The sequence below is a fragment of the Muntiacus reevesi genome, chromosome 5 (assembly GCF_963930625.1).
Source record: "Muntiacus reevesi chromosome 5, mMunRee1.1, whole genome shotgun sequence".
Lineage (NCBI taxonomy): Eukaryota > Metazoa > Chordata > Mammalia > Artiodactyla > Cervidae > Muntiacus > Muntiacus reevesi.
Window position 1 is genome coordinate 49,940,966 of NC_089253.1, and position 16,975 is coordinate 49,957,940.

At 55.1% G+C, this 16,975-nt stretch overlaps 2 protein-coding genes across 5 annotated transcripts in view; one reads left to right on the forward strand and one right to left on the reverse strand.

Moving 5' to 3' along the window:
- The window catches only part of ADORA1 (adenosine A1 receptor), a 37,683-nt gene extending 31,652 nt beyond the window's left edge, over positions 1-6,031 (forward strand). Inside the window, exon 2 of the mRNA XM_065938185.1 lies at positions 5,190-6,031. Within this exon, the coding sequence (XP_065794257.1) occupies positions 5,190-5,829 (640 nt within the window). The 3' untranslated portion in view covers positions 5,830-6,031. The remainder of the gene's footprint in view (positions 1-5,189) is intronic.
- Positions 6,032-7,488: 1,457 nt separating this feature from the next.
- Positions 7,489-15,804, reverse strand: MYBPH (myosin binding protein H). Of its 4 annotated transcripts, none has more exons than XR_010663467.1 (11): positions 15,488-15,804; positions 15,240-15,374; positions 14,363-14,530; positions 11,875-11,963; positions 11,324-11,519; positions 11,031-11,170; positions 10,315-10,474; positions 8,961-9,097; positions 8,540-8,620; positions 8,274-8,324; positions 7,489-7,755 (listed from the first exon to the last, which is right to left on the reverse strand). XR_010663467.1 is itself a non-coding variant. In XM_065938184.1 (11 exons), the coding sequence occupies exons 1-10, from the start codon at positions 15,732-15,734 to the stop codon at positions 8,308-8,310; spliced, it is 1,476 nt and encodes a 491-aa protein (XP_065794256.1). In that variant the 5' UTR covers positions 15,735-15,804; the 3' UTR covers positions 7,489-7,755; positions 8,274-8,307. The 4 variants fall into 4 exon arrangements, 2 of the variants coding, with proteins under 2 accessions (XP_065794256.1, XP_065794255.1); XR_010663468.1 differs by having other exon boundaries at positions 8,274-8,335; XM_065938184.1 differs by lacking the exon at positions 8,540-8,620 and adding an exon at positions 8,649-8,835.
- Between the last annotated feature and the right edge of the window lie 1,171 nt (positions 15,805-16,975).

The window sequence follows — 16,975 nt, forward strand, 5'->3', positions numbered from 1 at the left end:
TGCTAGTGGGAGGTAGAGCCAAAGAAGCGATGTAACCGCTGCCTGAGACCTGCTTGTGACACAGGAGGGGTGAAAACATCCTTCTGTCTCCTCCCTCCAGCAGTCCAATGCCTTCCATGAACCCAGTGACCCAGGACCTTGGGAGATGCAGGCTGCAAGAATGAACCCCCGGTCCCCTGTGACTCAGAGCAGGGCAGGGTTGGCGGGGGAGTGCCCAGCTTGAGGACCAGCACCCCCAGTCTTGTCTGTGCAGGGATGGAGCAGCTTCTCTGAGGACCTTGCTCTGCTGGCCGGTTCTTTGTCCACCAAAGAGTTTTTGAGGATCTGTTTCCCTCCCTTCTCTTTTCTTTGTCAAATGCATCTTTCTTGCCTAGGTCCCCTGGTCTCTTTATCACCTGGTGGCATTCTGAGCATTTCCTGTTCTAAGGAGCTTATTGTTCATGGTCTCAGAGTCTGCCTAAAATCCATTCCATAGTGGTGTCCCTGAAGAGCCATCCTGTGATGCTGTAGGCAGGCAGAGGCCAGCCCTCTCTGCAGTCGGGTCTCTAACCCATGAGGAGGGCTCATTCATAATGCAAAGGGCCAATGCAGAGCTCAGGCACACTCATCTCTCCTGCTGGAGTTCAGCTTGAGATGGAAATGCCTCTGCCCTGGGAGACTCTGGGGAGGCTGGTTCTGGCTGGGGAAGCCTCTGCTGGTCTCACTGTGTGTTGGGAACAGGGCTGCTGTGTGTTTTGGAGCCTGGCCGGTGGCCTGGTGGCACGCGCTCATACTGCTCAGAAGAGGCCCCCGTCCTCAACCAATCATGAATGGTCAAATAAGTCATTTTTGTTTATCACTGAATAAAATGTGGTTGCCATTGCATAAATCATAAAGATTGAATAAATGGATATATGCATTCATGTGTCCATTTTTACGTGTATTTATTCACGTTGAGGACTTGGGAGAGGAGAGGGGCCCCTGGTGAGAGAGGGGTCAGGCTCAGGGAGGGTGCCACTGTTCCCTCAGTGGTTGGGATGAGAAACCGAGCCTTGGCCTGATGGTGCTCTCTCACTTGGACATCCAAACTCGGCAGCAGGTCCTGTGGGCTCTGCTCCCAACACCTCTGACAGCCGGGAGCTCCTCCCAACCCCCCACCGTCACCTACCCGAGGTCACTGCCTCACCTCTTGCCCTCCTGCATGTAAGTCACTTCAGTCGTGTCCGACTCTTTGCGACCCCATGGGCTGTAGCCCACCAGGCTCCTCTGTCTGTGGGATTCTCCAGGCAAGAACACTGGAATGGGCTCCATGCCCTCCAAGGGATCTTCCTGACCCAGGGGTCAAACCACATCTCTTATGTCTCCTACATTAGCAGGTGAGCTCTTTCCCACTGAGCCAGCAGAGCATAGGGAACCCCCGCCTGGACAGCTGAAATCGGCCCCCTGTGGTGTTTTTGCTTTCCCGCTGCACAAAGTCACTCCACACCGCAGCCCGAGGCATCTTTTAAAAACAGAAATTGAATTATATTCTTCCTTTGCTTTCCCTGCACAAGAACAAAACCTTGAAATCTTTCCTGTGACCTGCCCGGCCCAGGGGGCCGCCCCAGGCCACAGCTCTGACTGCCCTGCCCTGAGTCTTGCCCTCACCGGGCTACAGGGGCGGGCAGGGCTCTCCCTGGGCCCTTCAGTGACGCCTCCGAAGGGCTGCCTGCCCTGCGTGCCTGCGGACAGAGCTCCGCATGGTGTTTCAGTGCCTCCATGCTATTGCTTCCCCTTTGTCTGTGTGAGATTGCACACTGAGGGCAGCCATCTCTCTGACTAGCTCTCAGCATAGCCCCGGGGGTGATGAGGCCTTAGACCATGACCTGGGGGGGACAAGCCCCACTCCATGTGCACCCCAGAACTTGCAGCCTCTGCTGCTCTTTCCCACATGTAAGGAGAGGTGAGTTTTTCTCCCAGCCCTGGGAGGTAGCCCTTCCTGTGAATGCCTGCCCCCACCCCACCAAGGTTCTGAATCTAATCCTTTTCCACTATGGAAAAAATAGCAAGAAAAACAGATGAGAACTGATACCCTAGGCTGCAGGGTCTGCTGGGACCTGGTCCTGGAGGAACCCCAGGAAAGCTTTAACCTCAGGGCTCCAGGCAGTTGAGAAGGGTGAGGGGAGGAGGAAAGGGGGGCACCTCTTTAGCCAGAAACTGCCTCCTCCTTGTCTCCCAGCTGGGACACTGTCAGAATTCTCCACCTCTCTTGGTGGGTCATCACTGCCCAGATGTGGGTCCTGGGCTAGGCACCCCCTCCTCCAGTCCTCAGGCTGGATGTCAATACCAGAACTCACTGTGTCTACCCTTCTTTCTCCTGGTAGTACCGCCTGTGGACAGGGTGTAGGCACTCCCATTTTAAAGTTTGTCAGAAAGGGATATTCCCAATCTGCTTATCATCCACAACTAAACAACCCATAGTCAACCTGCAGAGTGGTCGTGGGGATTGCCTGAGACATGAATGTGAAAGCACTTTATAAATGATACACATGATGTGAACCATAGAGGTGACAGATTGTGACAGGGGATGCCTGCCTCCATCCTTCCTTCTGCAGCTGCAGCCCCATTTGGCCTGCTGAGGCTCACCCTAGGGCCCTGCCCCCAACTTGTGACAGCTGTGACAGAGTGCCTTTCTCTTTTGTAGAATGATCTGCACTCCTTTAGTCACACCACAGACTCTCCCAGAACTCCTTTCACCATGGGACATGTGGGAAAGCAATTTGAGCTCATCAGCAACAAATCCTGAGCCAGATGATTGCAGACACATTGGGCTACATTTGCTGAACATCTAGAGATAGCAGGGTTTCCAAGGTGTGTGTGTTTTCAGGGGCTTTGGAGGGGTAGGAGCTCAGGCACAGGAATGTTGGTGGGGTGCTTACAGAGCATTTCACATATATTAACTCATCTGAAGTAGGGCCCATAGTCTCATTTTACAGAGGAAGAATTGACCTAGTAGGTTGCAGACCCGGGACTCAGATATGGATCTCTGACGCCAAAGTATGCACCAGGCTTGCTATTCTGCTGGGGATTCAAGAGGCGGAAATGGGCTTTAGTTACAGCAAGAATGCAAGGATTCAGTTCAGTTTGGTCGCTCAGTCGTGTCCAACTCTTTATGACCCCATGGACTGCAGCACTCCAGTCTTCTCTGTCCATCACCAACTCTCAGAGCTTGTTCAAATTCATGTCCATTGAGTCTGTGATGCCATCCAGCCATCTCATCCTCTGTTGTCTCTTTCCCCTCCCGCCTTCAATCTTTCCCAGCATCAGGGTCTTTTCAAATGGGTCACTTCTTCCCATCAGATGGCCAAACTGTTGGAGTTTCAGTTTCAGCATCAGTCCTTCCGATGAACACCCAGGACTGATTTCCTTTAGGATGGATTAGTTGGATCTCCTTGCAGTCCAAGGGACTCTCGAGAGTCTTCTCCAACACCATAGTTCAAAAACATCAATTCTTCGGTGCTCAGGTTTCTTTCTAGTCCAAGTTCTTTCTCACATCCATATGTGACTACTGGAAAAACCATAGCTTCAGATAGGCACAAGCATTCTGGGCAGCTTTCAAGACTCCTTGGAGCTCTGGGGACACAAGAATACAGAATAGGGGAGGGGTACCACGCTGTGGAGTTGGAGTCTTCTAAGGGCCTCAGTTTCCCCACTGCAATGATGAGATTGGAAATGAGGTTCCCAAGGTCCCTTCTAGTGCCCAATTTTTAGATGGGGTGGAAGTGGGTCCAGCTTCTCGCATCCCCCATATCATTCCCTTTTTCACTTCAGTAAAGTCTTCAAGGAGAGGGGGGCTTTGGGCCAAAGTGAGAGAGACCTTAAATATTGCTGTGGAGGAGAAAGCTGCAGATTCTCCAAGCACAGGATAGAAGAAAATGAAGCTAGAAGGAGGCCTCCGCCTTCATACCCATGGGCCTCAGTAGCTGTTTACATGTTCAGGAGGCCACTCCATCCATCTCAGAAGCAGCATTGGAAAATAACAACTGGGAAACTGCTGGCCCAGAGCCAGGCAGGCCCCAGCTTTTGGCACTCACTCCAAGGCCAGTGCATGGGCCAAGGACATGCCGGCTGCTGGGTGAATTGGTTTAAAGGGAAGCCGGGAGCCCCTCTAGACTGCATCTCCTCAACCTTGGGGACAGCGGTAGAGAGAGGCATGGCCCACAGGCAGCCACGTCCATTTTCTGTGCCATCCTAATGTTTTCATATCTGTGTGTGTTATGGCCTGAAAAGGGTTGGGGGCTCTGCCCCTTAACATGGTCCTGTTTATTTCCTTCAAAGGACATATCACAACCTGTAGTTGTATTATTTATTTCTTACTTATATGTTTTCTATTTCTTCACTCAAAATGTGAGCTGCATAGAGGAAGGGATTCTTTATCTTACTCCCAGCACAGAGATCAATGCCTGGCACAGAAAGCACTCAAAAAACAAATGAATGCACCCATGCATGCATACCTGAATTGCAGTCCCTTGCATGCAGTCCTCGGTGACCATCAGTTTTCTTTCTTGAGAATATTTCCCAATTAGTTTGGGGGAGGAGAGCTGGTTCTTGAGATGAACCCTTCAGGAGATAAGCATTGTACAATGACTGAAAAAGAAGGGGAGGTAAGGATGGAGGTGGGGGAGACGGGACGGAGCCATGGGAGGCGGGTGTGGGGGAGCTTTTTATGATAGTGAGTCAGCTGGCCCAAGGGGAGAGGTGGTTTGTTAATCATTTGTTGTGTAGTCAGTAGGAAGCACAGGATAGCCTGCACCCTCCATGTGGCCTCGGGAAGGACACGCCTCGCACAGCATCTTCTCAGCTGTCAAATGGGCCCTCATTCTGATGATGCTTTTCTACCACATGGGGACTGTCATGAAGCAATGATAAGGTCACCAGTGATGGTGTGCCAAGTGCATATGAACAATTTTTACTTTGGCAATTTTAGTAAAACTCCTAAAGGAGTTTATCTGTTATTCTCTTCTAGATTTTTCCCACCCTCAGCAGGCGACATGAGCCAATGCATTGCAAGTCCTGGCTTAAATTTTAGATCCCAAAGACTTTGCCTTCTAGCCAAAGACATGCACCTCCCCACTTACTGGGCCCTGGCTGGGCAAGGAGCTCCTCTTAGAGACCCCCGGGGCTGGGTGAACCGAGGAGGGGCCCTCACACTCTGCCCTCCTCTCCCTCAGGTACAAGACAGTGGTGACTCCTCGAAGGGCTGTGGTGGCCATCACTGGCTGCTGGGTTCTCTCCTTTGTGGTGGGCCTGACGCCCATGTTCGGCTGGAACAACCTGAGTGTGGTGGAGCGGGACTGGCTGGCCAATGGCAGCGTGGGCGAGCCTGTGATCGAGTGCCAGTTTGAGAAGGTCATCAGCATGGAGTACATGGTCTACTTCAACTTCTTTGTGTGGGTGCTGCCCCCGCTGCTGCTCATGGTCCTCATTTACATGGAGGTCTTCTATCTGATCCGCAAGCAGCTCAACAAGAAGGTGTCGGCCTCCTCTGGAGACCCGCAGAAGTACTATGGGAAGGAGCTGAAGATCGCCAAGTCGCTGGCCCTCATCCTCTTCCTCTTTGCCCTCAGCTGGCTGCCCTTGCACATCCTCAACTGCGTCACCCTCTTCTGCCCTTCCTGCCACATGCCCAGGATCCTCATATACATCGCCATCTTCCTCTCGCATGGCAACTCGGCCATGAACCCCATCGTCTACGCCTTCCGCATCCAGAAGTTCCGAGTGACCTTCCTTAAGATCTGGAACGACCACTTCCGCTGCCAGCCTGCACCTCCTGTTGACGAGGATCCCCCAGCAGAGAGGCCCGATGACTAGACTCCCCCTCCCGCCCCCCCGCCCGTGTCTGGGGCGTCTCAGCCCAGGGCTCCCCTCCCTGCTATCCCACTCGTCTCCCTTGTCTCTCCCCGCTGTGGGCTGTGGCTGTGACCCGCCCCTCACGGTCCTGGGGGAGGTGTGGGAGGTTAGTCTGTGGGGAAAGAACCAGGTAACCTGAGGGAAAGAGGAAAGTGGCTCGTGCTTCCCCATCTGCAAGATCAACCCAAGGCAGCCTGAGACCCTGAGACTGCCCTGGGACCACATAGGCCAGAAGAGCAAGCTCAGCTCCCACAGCAGGCAGGACAGTGGCTTGTCTGACTTAGGTGCTGGGCTTGCAGCCCTGGGACCCAGCTTAAGGAGAGAAGCTCCCTACCAAGACGGAGAGAAGGAGAGAAAGAGAGAAAGTGGATGTCCTGGCCTTGTTTTCTCTCCTGTTCTGCAGGAGAAGGTGGCCAGAGCCACTGACAGGCAGGAATCAAGACGCCTTTAGTCCCCACCTCCCACAGCTCTGTGTTCCTGGCCATGACGCTTGCCAGGGTGCCTGCTCTCCTCACCACAGGGATTCCAAGGTTATACTTCCGAGAGGCAGAAAGAACCAGTCCAGAAACAATTTCCAGTATTTGCTTTATTCTCCACTAGCGCTTGGGCCCTGAGTGGGGGCTCCACGCCCCCTGGAGCGAGTGTGGAATGGTAGGTGTGGGCCTCAAACAGCCACAAGGCAGAAGCATTGAGCCCTGATTCTTGCCCTGAGCATCCCAAGTAAGAGAATGAAGTGTCATGGCTTGTCATCTGGGCCACCAGCTCTACCAGTCCTCTGTGCTGGGCACCCTTCTAGGTAACACCCCTCTTTGCTGCTTCTGGGCCAAATAGAGAGGGGAACTCCACACCTGTCAACTCTTGGGAACATGCTGCCTGCCTGGGGAGGAGGCAACCAAGAGAAGGTGAGCTGCCATGGGCACTGTGGGATGAGTGTGACAGGTTGCTCAGGCCGGGGGAGATTCCCCTCCGGAGTGTGTGGACAGGAAGGTCTTACCGGATTTTAAGTACCCTCAGCACCCCTGGCACTTAGCACTATATTCATGGGCTTTGAGGCTCTGTTGCAGAGTCTAGGCCCTTAGACTAGACCTTTCAGGAAGGGTCTACTCCTGGCCCAAACCAAAGCTCCTTATACAGAGGAGTGAGGGGCCAGGTTCTAAGTGTGAACAGCAACTCCAGGGCTGATTCCAGGCCCTTCCCTCTCTCAGGCAGGATGTGCCCTGGCTCCCAGGGAGGGTCACTTGACTAATAAAAGACTGTCAGCCCTCATGGAGAATGCACCCCACCACTGAGGGAAACAGACAACCTCAACAGAGAGAAATCAGTGGTGGTGTCTGGGGAGAAATGAAGGAAATGGGGAGGGCATGGAGGCGTTTGGAGCAAGGAGGGTTCCAGAGAAGGGTGTGTCTGTTCCTGTGGTTATCCTCTAAGGGCAACAAACTCTGAATGTGAAACAAGATCCTAAAAGATCTCATATCTGGAAAACCCCCATGAGATCATGGGTCCCCTCCCACTGAACCTTCCTCATGGTGTCAGAGGTGGAGACTCCCCCAGGGGACATATTCAGCCCACCCTCCTGGGGACACAGTGCCCATCACGCTGACCTCACTGTCACAGAGGCGCTGCACCATAACACCAAACACCTTTATTCAAGTGCTTCTGGACCAGCATACGACTCTGCAGGAGGGCTCCGATCTTTGCACCTTCCAGGGCTCCTGGTGTCTAGGAAGCCTGTACAGGGGCCTTCTAGGCCCGCTCCCAGTGGAGGGACAGGGGCGAGGCAGGTACCAAGGAGCAAAGCCATCAGCTGTCACTAAGATGTGAAGATCTCGGGCCTCTGAGGCACTCGACTCTGGGCCTGGCGGCCCTGACCCCTCAGGCCTGCAGCACCTGGCAGAGAACATTTCACGAGCCCCACTGTCAGGCAGAGCTGGGCGACGTACGCCTGCTGAAGAGGTGATATGGGGGAGAAGACCTCCCTTCCCGGCCCCCCTCCCCTCAGGTTTTAGACCCGCAGCCCCGGCTCCAGCTCTGCCCCCGCAACTCTAGGGTACACCCTCACCCTTCAGAACCTCAGATCCACCTGGGAAGGGCAGTCCGGGCACGGTTGTTTCTGCTACTTTTCTGGCTGAGGAAATTACCCCATGGGGATGCCCTGGTCTGAGGCCATTCAGAGTCAGGACTAGAGCCTGCCCTGTGCCCGTCCCCTGGATGCCCATGCCTTCCAGGCCTTGCCAGCATCACCCTACTGTGCTGGGTCTTCAGAGCACCACCGGGACTGCGCAGGTACCTTGCCTGTGGCTGCAGATTTATGCTCAGAGCTGACTGCCACCCTCCCTTCTTAAGCCCACCCCTGCCCCAGGCCTCCACCCCCAGAGGCAGGAGAAGGGGTGCATGCAGTTACTTACCTTTCTCCTCTTTACAGCTTCCACCAGAGGTTCCTCAGTGTGTGGCTGAGGCTGGGACAGACCTGAAGGTTAGAGCTCAGGGAGGGGGTGGGTGTCTGCTGGGGACCCAAGTGCAGGGTGGGAGACAGGGAGTCTCACACCCTCACCCCAGTGAGCCGTGTGTCTGCAACACAGACTCCAGCCCTCCTTTTCCCGCACTGGGCCATCCTCCCTCTTGGAAAGTCCCCCCAAGAGCCTGACCTCTATCTTTACTACCCTCATCTTGCCTTGATTTTCAGTGCTCAGCCTCATCGAGTCCAGAAGGAGAAAACATGGCTTCTCCTGGTCTCCCATGCATCAGAAGATTCCTAAAAAGCAACCTCTCTCAGTCCTCACCTTTCACCTCCAGCCGGCAGTCCACAGACGCCTCCCCCAGCACATTGATGGCCTTGCAGGTGTAAACTCCGGAATCAAAGGGGCTGGGTTTCCGGATCTCTAGGGTGCAGACGCCTTGCTCAGAGAGAGCTCGGTATTTGGGATCACCCTGGATGTCCATCTTGTTTTTCATCCAGATGATCTTGGGCTGGGGGAGCAAGGTCAGAGAGAGCTGGGAAGGGTGTGGGCCAGGATGAAGCCCCCAAAGGCCACCTTCAGGCTTAGGCAGAGTTGTCTGGAAAGACTGTGCAGCCCCAGTGCCCCTGCCCTCACCTTGGGTGAAGCTCTGACACTGCAGGAGAGCTGCGTGCTGTAGCCGGGGGTGGAGGTGTGGTCGGCCAGGGGCTGAGTGAAGGAGGGCGCTTCTGAGAAGTCTCGCTCAACAAAGCTTTTGGGTTTGGCAACAACATCTGGTTTCAGGGGAGAAAGAGGGGATGAATTTGAGGTTACAGGAGAAGACCTCTTAAGACTGACCTCATCTGTTTTCCTGAAATAATCACTACAGCTTACACCTAGGTATCCCATTTAATCTACACAGCATTCCTTTGGAAGGATACATTTATCACCCCAGCTAACAGATGAAAAATTAAGACCTTTCATGGATGAGGGACTTGCCAATCTCACATAGTGAGTTTGTGGCTTAAGAGGTGGAAGGTCACATGATGATCATGGCTCTTTGAGCAGAGAGCTGGTGGTCTGGAGGAAGATTGAGGGCAGGTGACTATCCATTTCATCCCTGCCTCCACCTCTGGAGCCCCATGGCAGGACCCCAGACTCCTGAGATCTTTGGGAAGTCAGGCACAGCCAACATGCAGGAGCTTAGAGACAGAGTATCTCAGAGAGGCAGAGGAAAGCCAAAACGATGGCTGGGTGAGTCACAGAGGGAGGCAGGGAGGGGAGTGATACTGACTGAGGGTGGAGACTAAAAACCCGAGTCCACATTTTATTTCTCTTTGTCTTTGGAGACTTTACTGGCTTTCTATTTTTAAACAAAAGCTTTTTCTTAATTCTGTGCAACTTAGGCTGGTGTTTAAAAGTGTGCTTTCTGCGGCCCACACAGACTATGTGCGGCCCTTAGGCCCAACGTCCAGGTGACATACAAGGCGACGGGGAGAAAGGACTGGGAATTTCACATTTGACGCAAGAGGACCATGTGTGTATGTAGAAGCAGTAAATACCCATATCTCTGTTGTCCATCTATGTGGTGCTATATATTAGGGTTGGGAGTTTGCTTTTAGCAAACTCACCAGTCTACCTAACCACACACATTGTCCTTCAGAGTGGTTCTTGGGACACTGTACATGAGTGAGTGCTATGATGTTGGCAGCCATGCGGCATCTTTAGTATAAGTACAGTCTCCCAAAGGGTGCTGCTCATTTGCGTGGTTTACTCCGATGTGTTTGTTACAATCAGTCAACCACATCCATTTCTCACAGTCACTCTATTAACATGTGTGTGCGCATAGCGGTGGCCTGGGTGTGGAGAAGCAGCAAAAGTTCTGGCAAGTGGACTCCTGTGAGACGTAACACAGGGAGCAGTGCTGACACTCCAAGGGAAGGGAAGAGATGGGCAGAAGCATCAGCATGGCAATGCCTGGCTTGGTTTCTGGTCTTGGGCCCAGACCCACCTGTCTTTACGATGTGGGCAAGCTCCTTGGTGACGGCCGCTGAGGCGCTGAGTCCACACAGGTTCTCTGAGAAAACTCGGAAGGAGTACGAATTGCCCACGATGAGGTCAGAGACGGTGCAGGTGGTGGGGTGGTAGCGCTCCAGCACCGTGAACCATCGCTGCAAGAGCCGGCCCCGTCATCCTCACCTCCACACGCCCTCACCCTCCCTTCGCCCCCGAGGCCTCCTCCTCCGAGGGGCTTGCTCCATGTCCCGTCCTTGGGACTTGGAATGCGGAGAAGTAACTCCTGGGAGAAGGTGATCTCTCTGGGAACCTCAGAGAATTCTAGAACCTTACTGGTCAAAGTGTGGCCAGATGACCTACAAAGTAAGAATCACCTGGGACCTTCAGAGAAGTGTAGGCTCTCAGTCCTCACCTCAGACCCACTGAATTAAGACCTGCATTTTAGCAAAATTCCCAGGTAATTCACATGTACATTACATTTCCAGAAGCACTGCTTTAGAGCTTGAAGTGCCCCAGAGAATCGCCTTTGCAGTCTTCAGGAGGAAACTGAAGTCCAGAGATGAAAGAGGTTTGCCAAAATCCACACAGCGAGTCCGGTTGGCAGTGGGCAGAGCAGCAGTCCTCTGTCCCCGTACCCTCTGCGGGCAGGCCTTCCCCACCTCTCGGGCGCTTCCTCCCCCAGCCCCGCTTCCCTGCTCGAGCAGGCCTCACCCCCGTCTTCTCGTCTGCCTTCTGCACTGTGTAGCCCAGGAGCTCTGTGTTGCCTGTGTCCTGGGGCGGTGTCCACTCGAGGGCAGCGTTGCAGCTCCAGACATCCAGCAGTCTGATGCTGCTGGGGGGTCCAGGTTTCTCTGCAGGACCAGAGAGTGAGGAGGAGGGCTGGGCTCGCGGCAACCCCACCCCCAACACGATCGGGCTCCTATCGCTCTCTTTTGGCCTGACCCTCTTGACCATCAGTCCTGGGGCAGGAGGAACCTCAGCCCTTGCCTCCCCTGGCCCCATACCAATCACCAGGATGTTGATGACTGCCTTGGCCTCCAGGCCTTTCAGCTGCACAGTGAGCTCATAGCAGCCTGAGTCGGAGCGCTGGGCTGAGCGGATGAAGAGGATGGAGTCCTGGTCCCCGGTGCGCACGCTCACCCGCTGGCTGTCCAGGGCATGACCATTGTGGGTCCACAAAGCCTGAGGCTTGGGATTCCCCTGGGAGGGAGGAACTCTCTGAGTGGGAGCAGAAGGTGCCAGGCCCCCACTCCTACCACTCCAGGGTTCTCTGGAGCTGTGCTCAAGGGAGCTGGCCACACTTGCCTTGCCTAGAAAGGGCAGAAGTGGCTAGAGCCACAGGTGCCAGAGCCTCACTGTCCAGTTGTCCAGCCGGCCCCGGGGCCACCTGTCCTATTTGCCGGCTGGAGAATCGACTGAGTCATGTGCATCTTGATGGGTGGGTCTCAGTAGACCTCCAAGGGAACCCTGACATTTTCTGGGCTCCTCTGATAAACTTCAGGTGGGGCCCTGTATTTCCACCCAAGCGCTTACCCTGGGAGGGAGGCATACCCACCTGGAAGGGGATTTGCAGGTTAATCGACTCTCCCACCTGGCGAATGTAGGTCTGACGAAGGTGGCGGGGAACACGGATCTTGGGGGCCTCTGCATTAGAACCGAAGTCTAGGCTTAGTACAGCAGGGGGGCTGCTGAGAGGCTTCTGCAGCAGGGGACTGGACACACAGTGAGGCTGCGCCCCAGAGGAGGGCTCCTGGGACGCTCTGAGGCTGCCCCCTTGTGGGCAGGGCAAAGCTCACTTCCAAAATTCAAGGGCCAGAATCCCCTGAGGCCCTTGAGGAGTTGAGAGACAGGAGGTTCCAGGAGGGCAGGGCCTCCACGGTGTGAACTGGTAGGCATCCTAGGCACGCCCTTGGTGCCCCAACCCTGCCAGGCTGGGATTTATCCTGCAGCCCTGGCATTCCTGGACTCCAGATGGGCCCTGCTGGCTCCCTGGTTCCCCCTGGTGGGGAGTGTGTGTGCACCTGTCGCCTGTGTTCCCAGGAAGGGTGCCCAGCTCTGTCTCCTTCCTAATGCCTCTGCCGTCAGAGAGGCCCCTCTGAGACCTATTTGCTCATTGCCCTGTCCCCAAACCAGGTGAGAGGACTGGGGTCTTTCCCTTGCTAAAGGGAGCCAGAGCAGGCACACCCCCTTCCTTCTCTTTTCCCTCCCACTACCTTTTAGTCTGCGTTTGGGAGTTCCTTCCTGACACCTAACTTCCAACCCACGCTCTGGTGGAGAACCACTTTCCCGACCATTGCCTCACTGGGTGCAACCGCTGGAGCTGCTGGGCGTCCCCGGGGAGCTGGAACAGCCCCACGGCTCTCTGCCTAGGTGGGCGGGGTGGGGTGGCTGAGGCCCCTCCGTGGCAAGCAGGTGGCTGCAGTCGGTTAGTGGCGTGCAGGGCAGGAAGGGAGGAGACAGTGAGAAGGAACACGGTGTCTCTGAGGATTAGCTGTGCAGGCACTTGGCCCTGGGAGCACCAGGGGTGGAATGTTCCAGAGGCAGCTGCAGGGGGCCAGGAATGCTTGGCAGTTCCAGGTGGCTGAAGAGGGACAGCTGAGCAGCTGAGGACTCTAGACAGGGTCCCCACCCTGCCCTGCCCCTGAGAAGGGCCTGGCTGCTCCCTGTTTACTCATGACCTCCTCCTGCTCTCTTCTCTCCAGGAAATCCCCTTCTTTCTTGCCAGAGGAATTTTAATGGAGTAGTGGGTGCTGAGTCTAGCTGATTCCTCCAATGTTAGGCCTTGAGGTTGAGGGTCCTGGCCCCTGTAGGCTCTCAGAGTCCAAGAGCCCTGTGCCGTCAGGGAGGGTCCAGGATGCCTGCCAATGCCCCTTTCCCCACCAGGAGGGCTCCCTGCCACTTCCAGGCTAGAATCATACTGAGCTGCCAGGTGGGACCATGTCTCACCTAGACTCAAAGGATGGACATGTCCTCTGGTTTTGAAATTCACCAGAAAAGATTGCTTGCCACCTGGTGGGACAGGAATGGTCTTGTGTGGGAGTCAGTTCTGAAACTGCCACTAATAGTCTGGGTGACCTCAAGGGAGTCCTGGGGTGCCTTGGCTTAGATAGACCAGCCATGACAGTCTATAATTCTGTATTGCTTAGCCCTGTGGTTCCCACATCTCTCAGGCCTTAAAGCTGAAAAGTATTTCCTTGAATCCAAACTTGACTCCCTTTTGCGGCCATGAAGTCCCTCTTTCTGGAGGCCTTGTCCAGAGCTGTGGGGTGCCCCTCTGCCTCTGGGAGATAGGAGGGCAGGACAAGCAGGAAGGTGGAGGAGGCCTCTGGCCACCTGCTGGCCCATGTCTCTTGTCACTCTGGGGCTCTGGGCTGTCCCCAGAGATCTTGGATCAGACCAAATGACTCACTGCCATTAACAGACTGAAACCCGATCAGCCTAGGGAGGGGAGCAAGGGTAGGCTTGAGGCTAATGCACCCTACAAATAGAAATCTTAGCAAGGAGACAGCAGCTGGCCTCCCAGGTTTCCAGTTCAGCACTGGCTTCTGGGGATGGAGAAACTTTCACAGGTCTTTTGCAGGGTGTTCATCTTCTTTCCACTAGGGACATGGTACAGTAAGAGGCAAACAAAGAGTTTTCTCTGTTCCAGAACCTTTGGGAGAATCTGGAACCCACGTCATAAGAAATGAGCAGAAAATGAGCTTCTATGGCTGCTGAGGGGATTATGATTAGAGAGGAAGAATGAAATGACTCTAAGTGTTGGGACTCTGAGGCAGGTGACCAGGGTAGTGTGAGCTTTTGTTTCTGGGAGTCGTGAAGCCCTTTCTCCAATGCTTGCGAGCTGGACCACCCAGAAAACTGGCCTCTTTGACCTCCAGAGACTCCTTGCTGCTGAGGAACCTGGAACTTTCTTAAGGCAAGATGGCACTAGCAGGTGGCTTGTGCACGTGAGTGTGGGAAAGCGACTCCACCCCTTGGCCTCCTTTTCTCCATCCCTTAGCTAAGGTGCTTGGGAAGGGCTGGGGAGCAGGGATTGGCTTTACCGATGGTCTCCTGGATGTGGACAAGCTGCTCCAGCACCGCTGGTGGGCCAGCCCCTGCAGAGCTCACTGCAGCCACGCGCACGAAGAACTTGTCACCTACAGCCAGGTTCCGCACAGTCTGCTGGGTCACCATCATGGGCCGGGCATTCACAGGCACCCAGTCCAAGGCTGAGAGGAATGAAGACAGTACAAGGCCCTGGCCCCATGGCCGCGGGCACCCCTTCTCAGTGGGGCTTCCCTTCCTACTGATGGTCTGAGGAAGCTGGCCTCCCTTTCCAGGCCTTATTCTCCTTTTGCTCTCCCTCCCTGACTTCTCATGTGTCAAATGGCATCAGAGGCACCTTGTGTCAGAACCCTTGAATGGTGGCCAGAGATGGGGCTGCTGAAGCCCAGACAGGCTTGGACACGTTCGCCAAGTCACACAGCAAGGCGGGGCCAAAGGCAGGAGCCAGCCTGCACTTGCTGCAGAAGGGGACAAGACGGCGGCGGACGAGGTGGCGGCCTCGGGAGTCTGGCCACAGCCCGGCTCTTTCTCCTCACTGTCCCTTGTTCTAACTTAGCCCTCTCCCTCAGCTTCTCTACAAGCAGGGTCCTCTGAGACTCAGCACCTTCTTAGTTCCTACAGAGGAGAACCCCAGTGTCACCGAGCCTTTTATTCTCGTTACGCAGAGGCTTCCTGGAGCTAGAGGGCAAGGCACCTGCTGAGGTCCCTTGGATACCATCCTGCTTTCAGAGATGTGTAGGTGAGCAAGACGCTGCCCGCGAGGCTTAAGCAGACTGCCTCCACTCCCTCTCTGCGTCTCCCTCTGGAGGGCTTGTCCCTACTGCCCCCCAGGCCCACCTCCCCTCCGTATATGAGGGTTAACCCGGAGCTCACCTCCCTCTCGACGGAGTTCCAGCACATAGCCCTGGAGCCCCAGCCTCCCCAGCCTCTCTGGAGGCTCCCAGCTCACAGTCACGGAGCTGTCACTCACATCCTCCACGGCCAGCAGCAGCGGGGCACTGGGGACATCTGAGGGAGAAGCAGGGGGTGGGGGTGGTGAAGGGGCTTGCAGCCGAGACCTCGCCCCCCACCGCTCCCTGCCGTGACTGCCTCCCCCCTCCACCCGCCCCAGCTCTCATCACCTTCACGTGGAAGTGCAGGGTCAGTGGCTGTGGGGGCTGCGGGGGCTGCAGAGGCTGCGGGGTCAGGAGGCTGAGGGGCAGACTCCTGTGGCTCAGAAGCCCGCTCTCCCCCGGGAGCCTGCTTCCCGCCAGGAGCCTGGGGAGCTGCCGTGTCTCCAGAGGGCCCTGTAGGGGGCACATGTGCAGACTCAGAGGCGGTCTCCTCCAGACCACAGGCAGGGGCCTCCGAGGTGGCTTGTTCGGTCATTGCAGTGCCTGCTGGAGGGTCAAGCTGGAGTGTGCAGGTATTAGCACCGGAGGAGCTGCGCTTCCAGGGTGCCCGGGACTACCTAGGTCCAGTCTTATATAGTCAGGGGGCTGCCCCACCCCCAAGCAAATGTTCCCAGCTGTGGGGTCAGGTCAGGCAGGGGGACTGAAGGGAGAGGGAGGCGCCTAGGCCAGAAATAGATCTGGGGGAGGAACTGCAAGGGTCCCTTGAGGAGCGCACAACCTTGTCCATCATCCCGACTGAATCTTAGAGACAGGGTTCTTGTGCCCAGATGGGAGGAGGGCACAGATCAGTGAGATGGGACGTTGCCAGGAGCCTGTGCCAGGGGTCAGGGCATTGGGAACAAGAGCTTCCATCTGGATAATGAACCCAGATCAGGCTGTGTGTGTTTGGCCTCTGTGGGGCCACTTGTGCTCAGCGCTTCTCGCTTGGGTGCACACAGCCTGAAGCAGCCTTCTCTTAGAGCACTCCCAACTTTGTTCCTGGGGTCCCACACTCCCCTAGTCCTCACATTCCCTGGGAATTCTCATTTGGGCTGTATGAGGCTGAGGGCCTAGAGAAGGCGGGAACTCAGATGCCCAAAGTGGACTGGATTGCAAGAAGTCTCCTAGCAATGGGACCCCAGAAAGGGAGTCCAAGGCCCCAGGTTACCCAGCCTCTCAAATTCCTGCTCTGGACCTCAGTTTCCTCATCTGTTACAGAGGGCACTATGACAGTCCCCTAGTCCTTGGGGTGAAATCAAGTCATAAGACAGATTTGGAAGAGATCTTGGAGGAGGACAGCACTCGGAGACTTCTAGAGTCCTCGAAGCAGAACATGGCATGGACATTTGCGTGCCACGGGGGAAATGAGGCAGGTGTGGCCAAATTTCTAGTCATTGAGTTATTCATCCAATAAAACGTTAAGATTTGTTGCTGGTGGGAGTGTAGATGGGAGCAATCTCTGAAAAAAGTGTGATGGTATCTAGTCAAACTGAAAATGTGTGACCCAGCAGTTGGTCCCGGAAACATGCATGTAAACATTCACAGCAGCATTGTTTATAACATTAAACCTGGAGAACACAGCTCTGCCTCAACAGAGGAATGCACAAATAAGTGGCGTGTATGTGTACCTATAAACCAAAAATGGAATAAAATGAGCAAACTTCAGCTACATGGTTGGTCTAACAGACATAACGGGGAGCAAAAGAAGTTGGGCACAGAGAGTGATGTGACCCCACT

Excerpts from the sequence above, each read along its gene's own strand:
- MYBPH (XM_065938183.1), bottom strand. The coding sequence starts at position 15,734 with ATGACCGAACAAGCCACCTCGGAGGCCCCTGCCTGTGGTCTGGAGGAG. Across the intron at positions 15,375-15,487 it reads CCCTGCACTTCCACGTGAAG|ATGTCCCCAGTGCCCCGCTG; the intron begins GTGATGAGAGCT and ends CTTCTCCCTCAG. Across the intron at positions 8,336-8,648 it reads CTGCCGGCTGGAGGTGAAAG|GTCTGTCCCAGCCTCAGCCA; the intron begins GTGAGGACTGAG and ends TCTAACCTTCAG.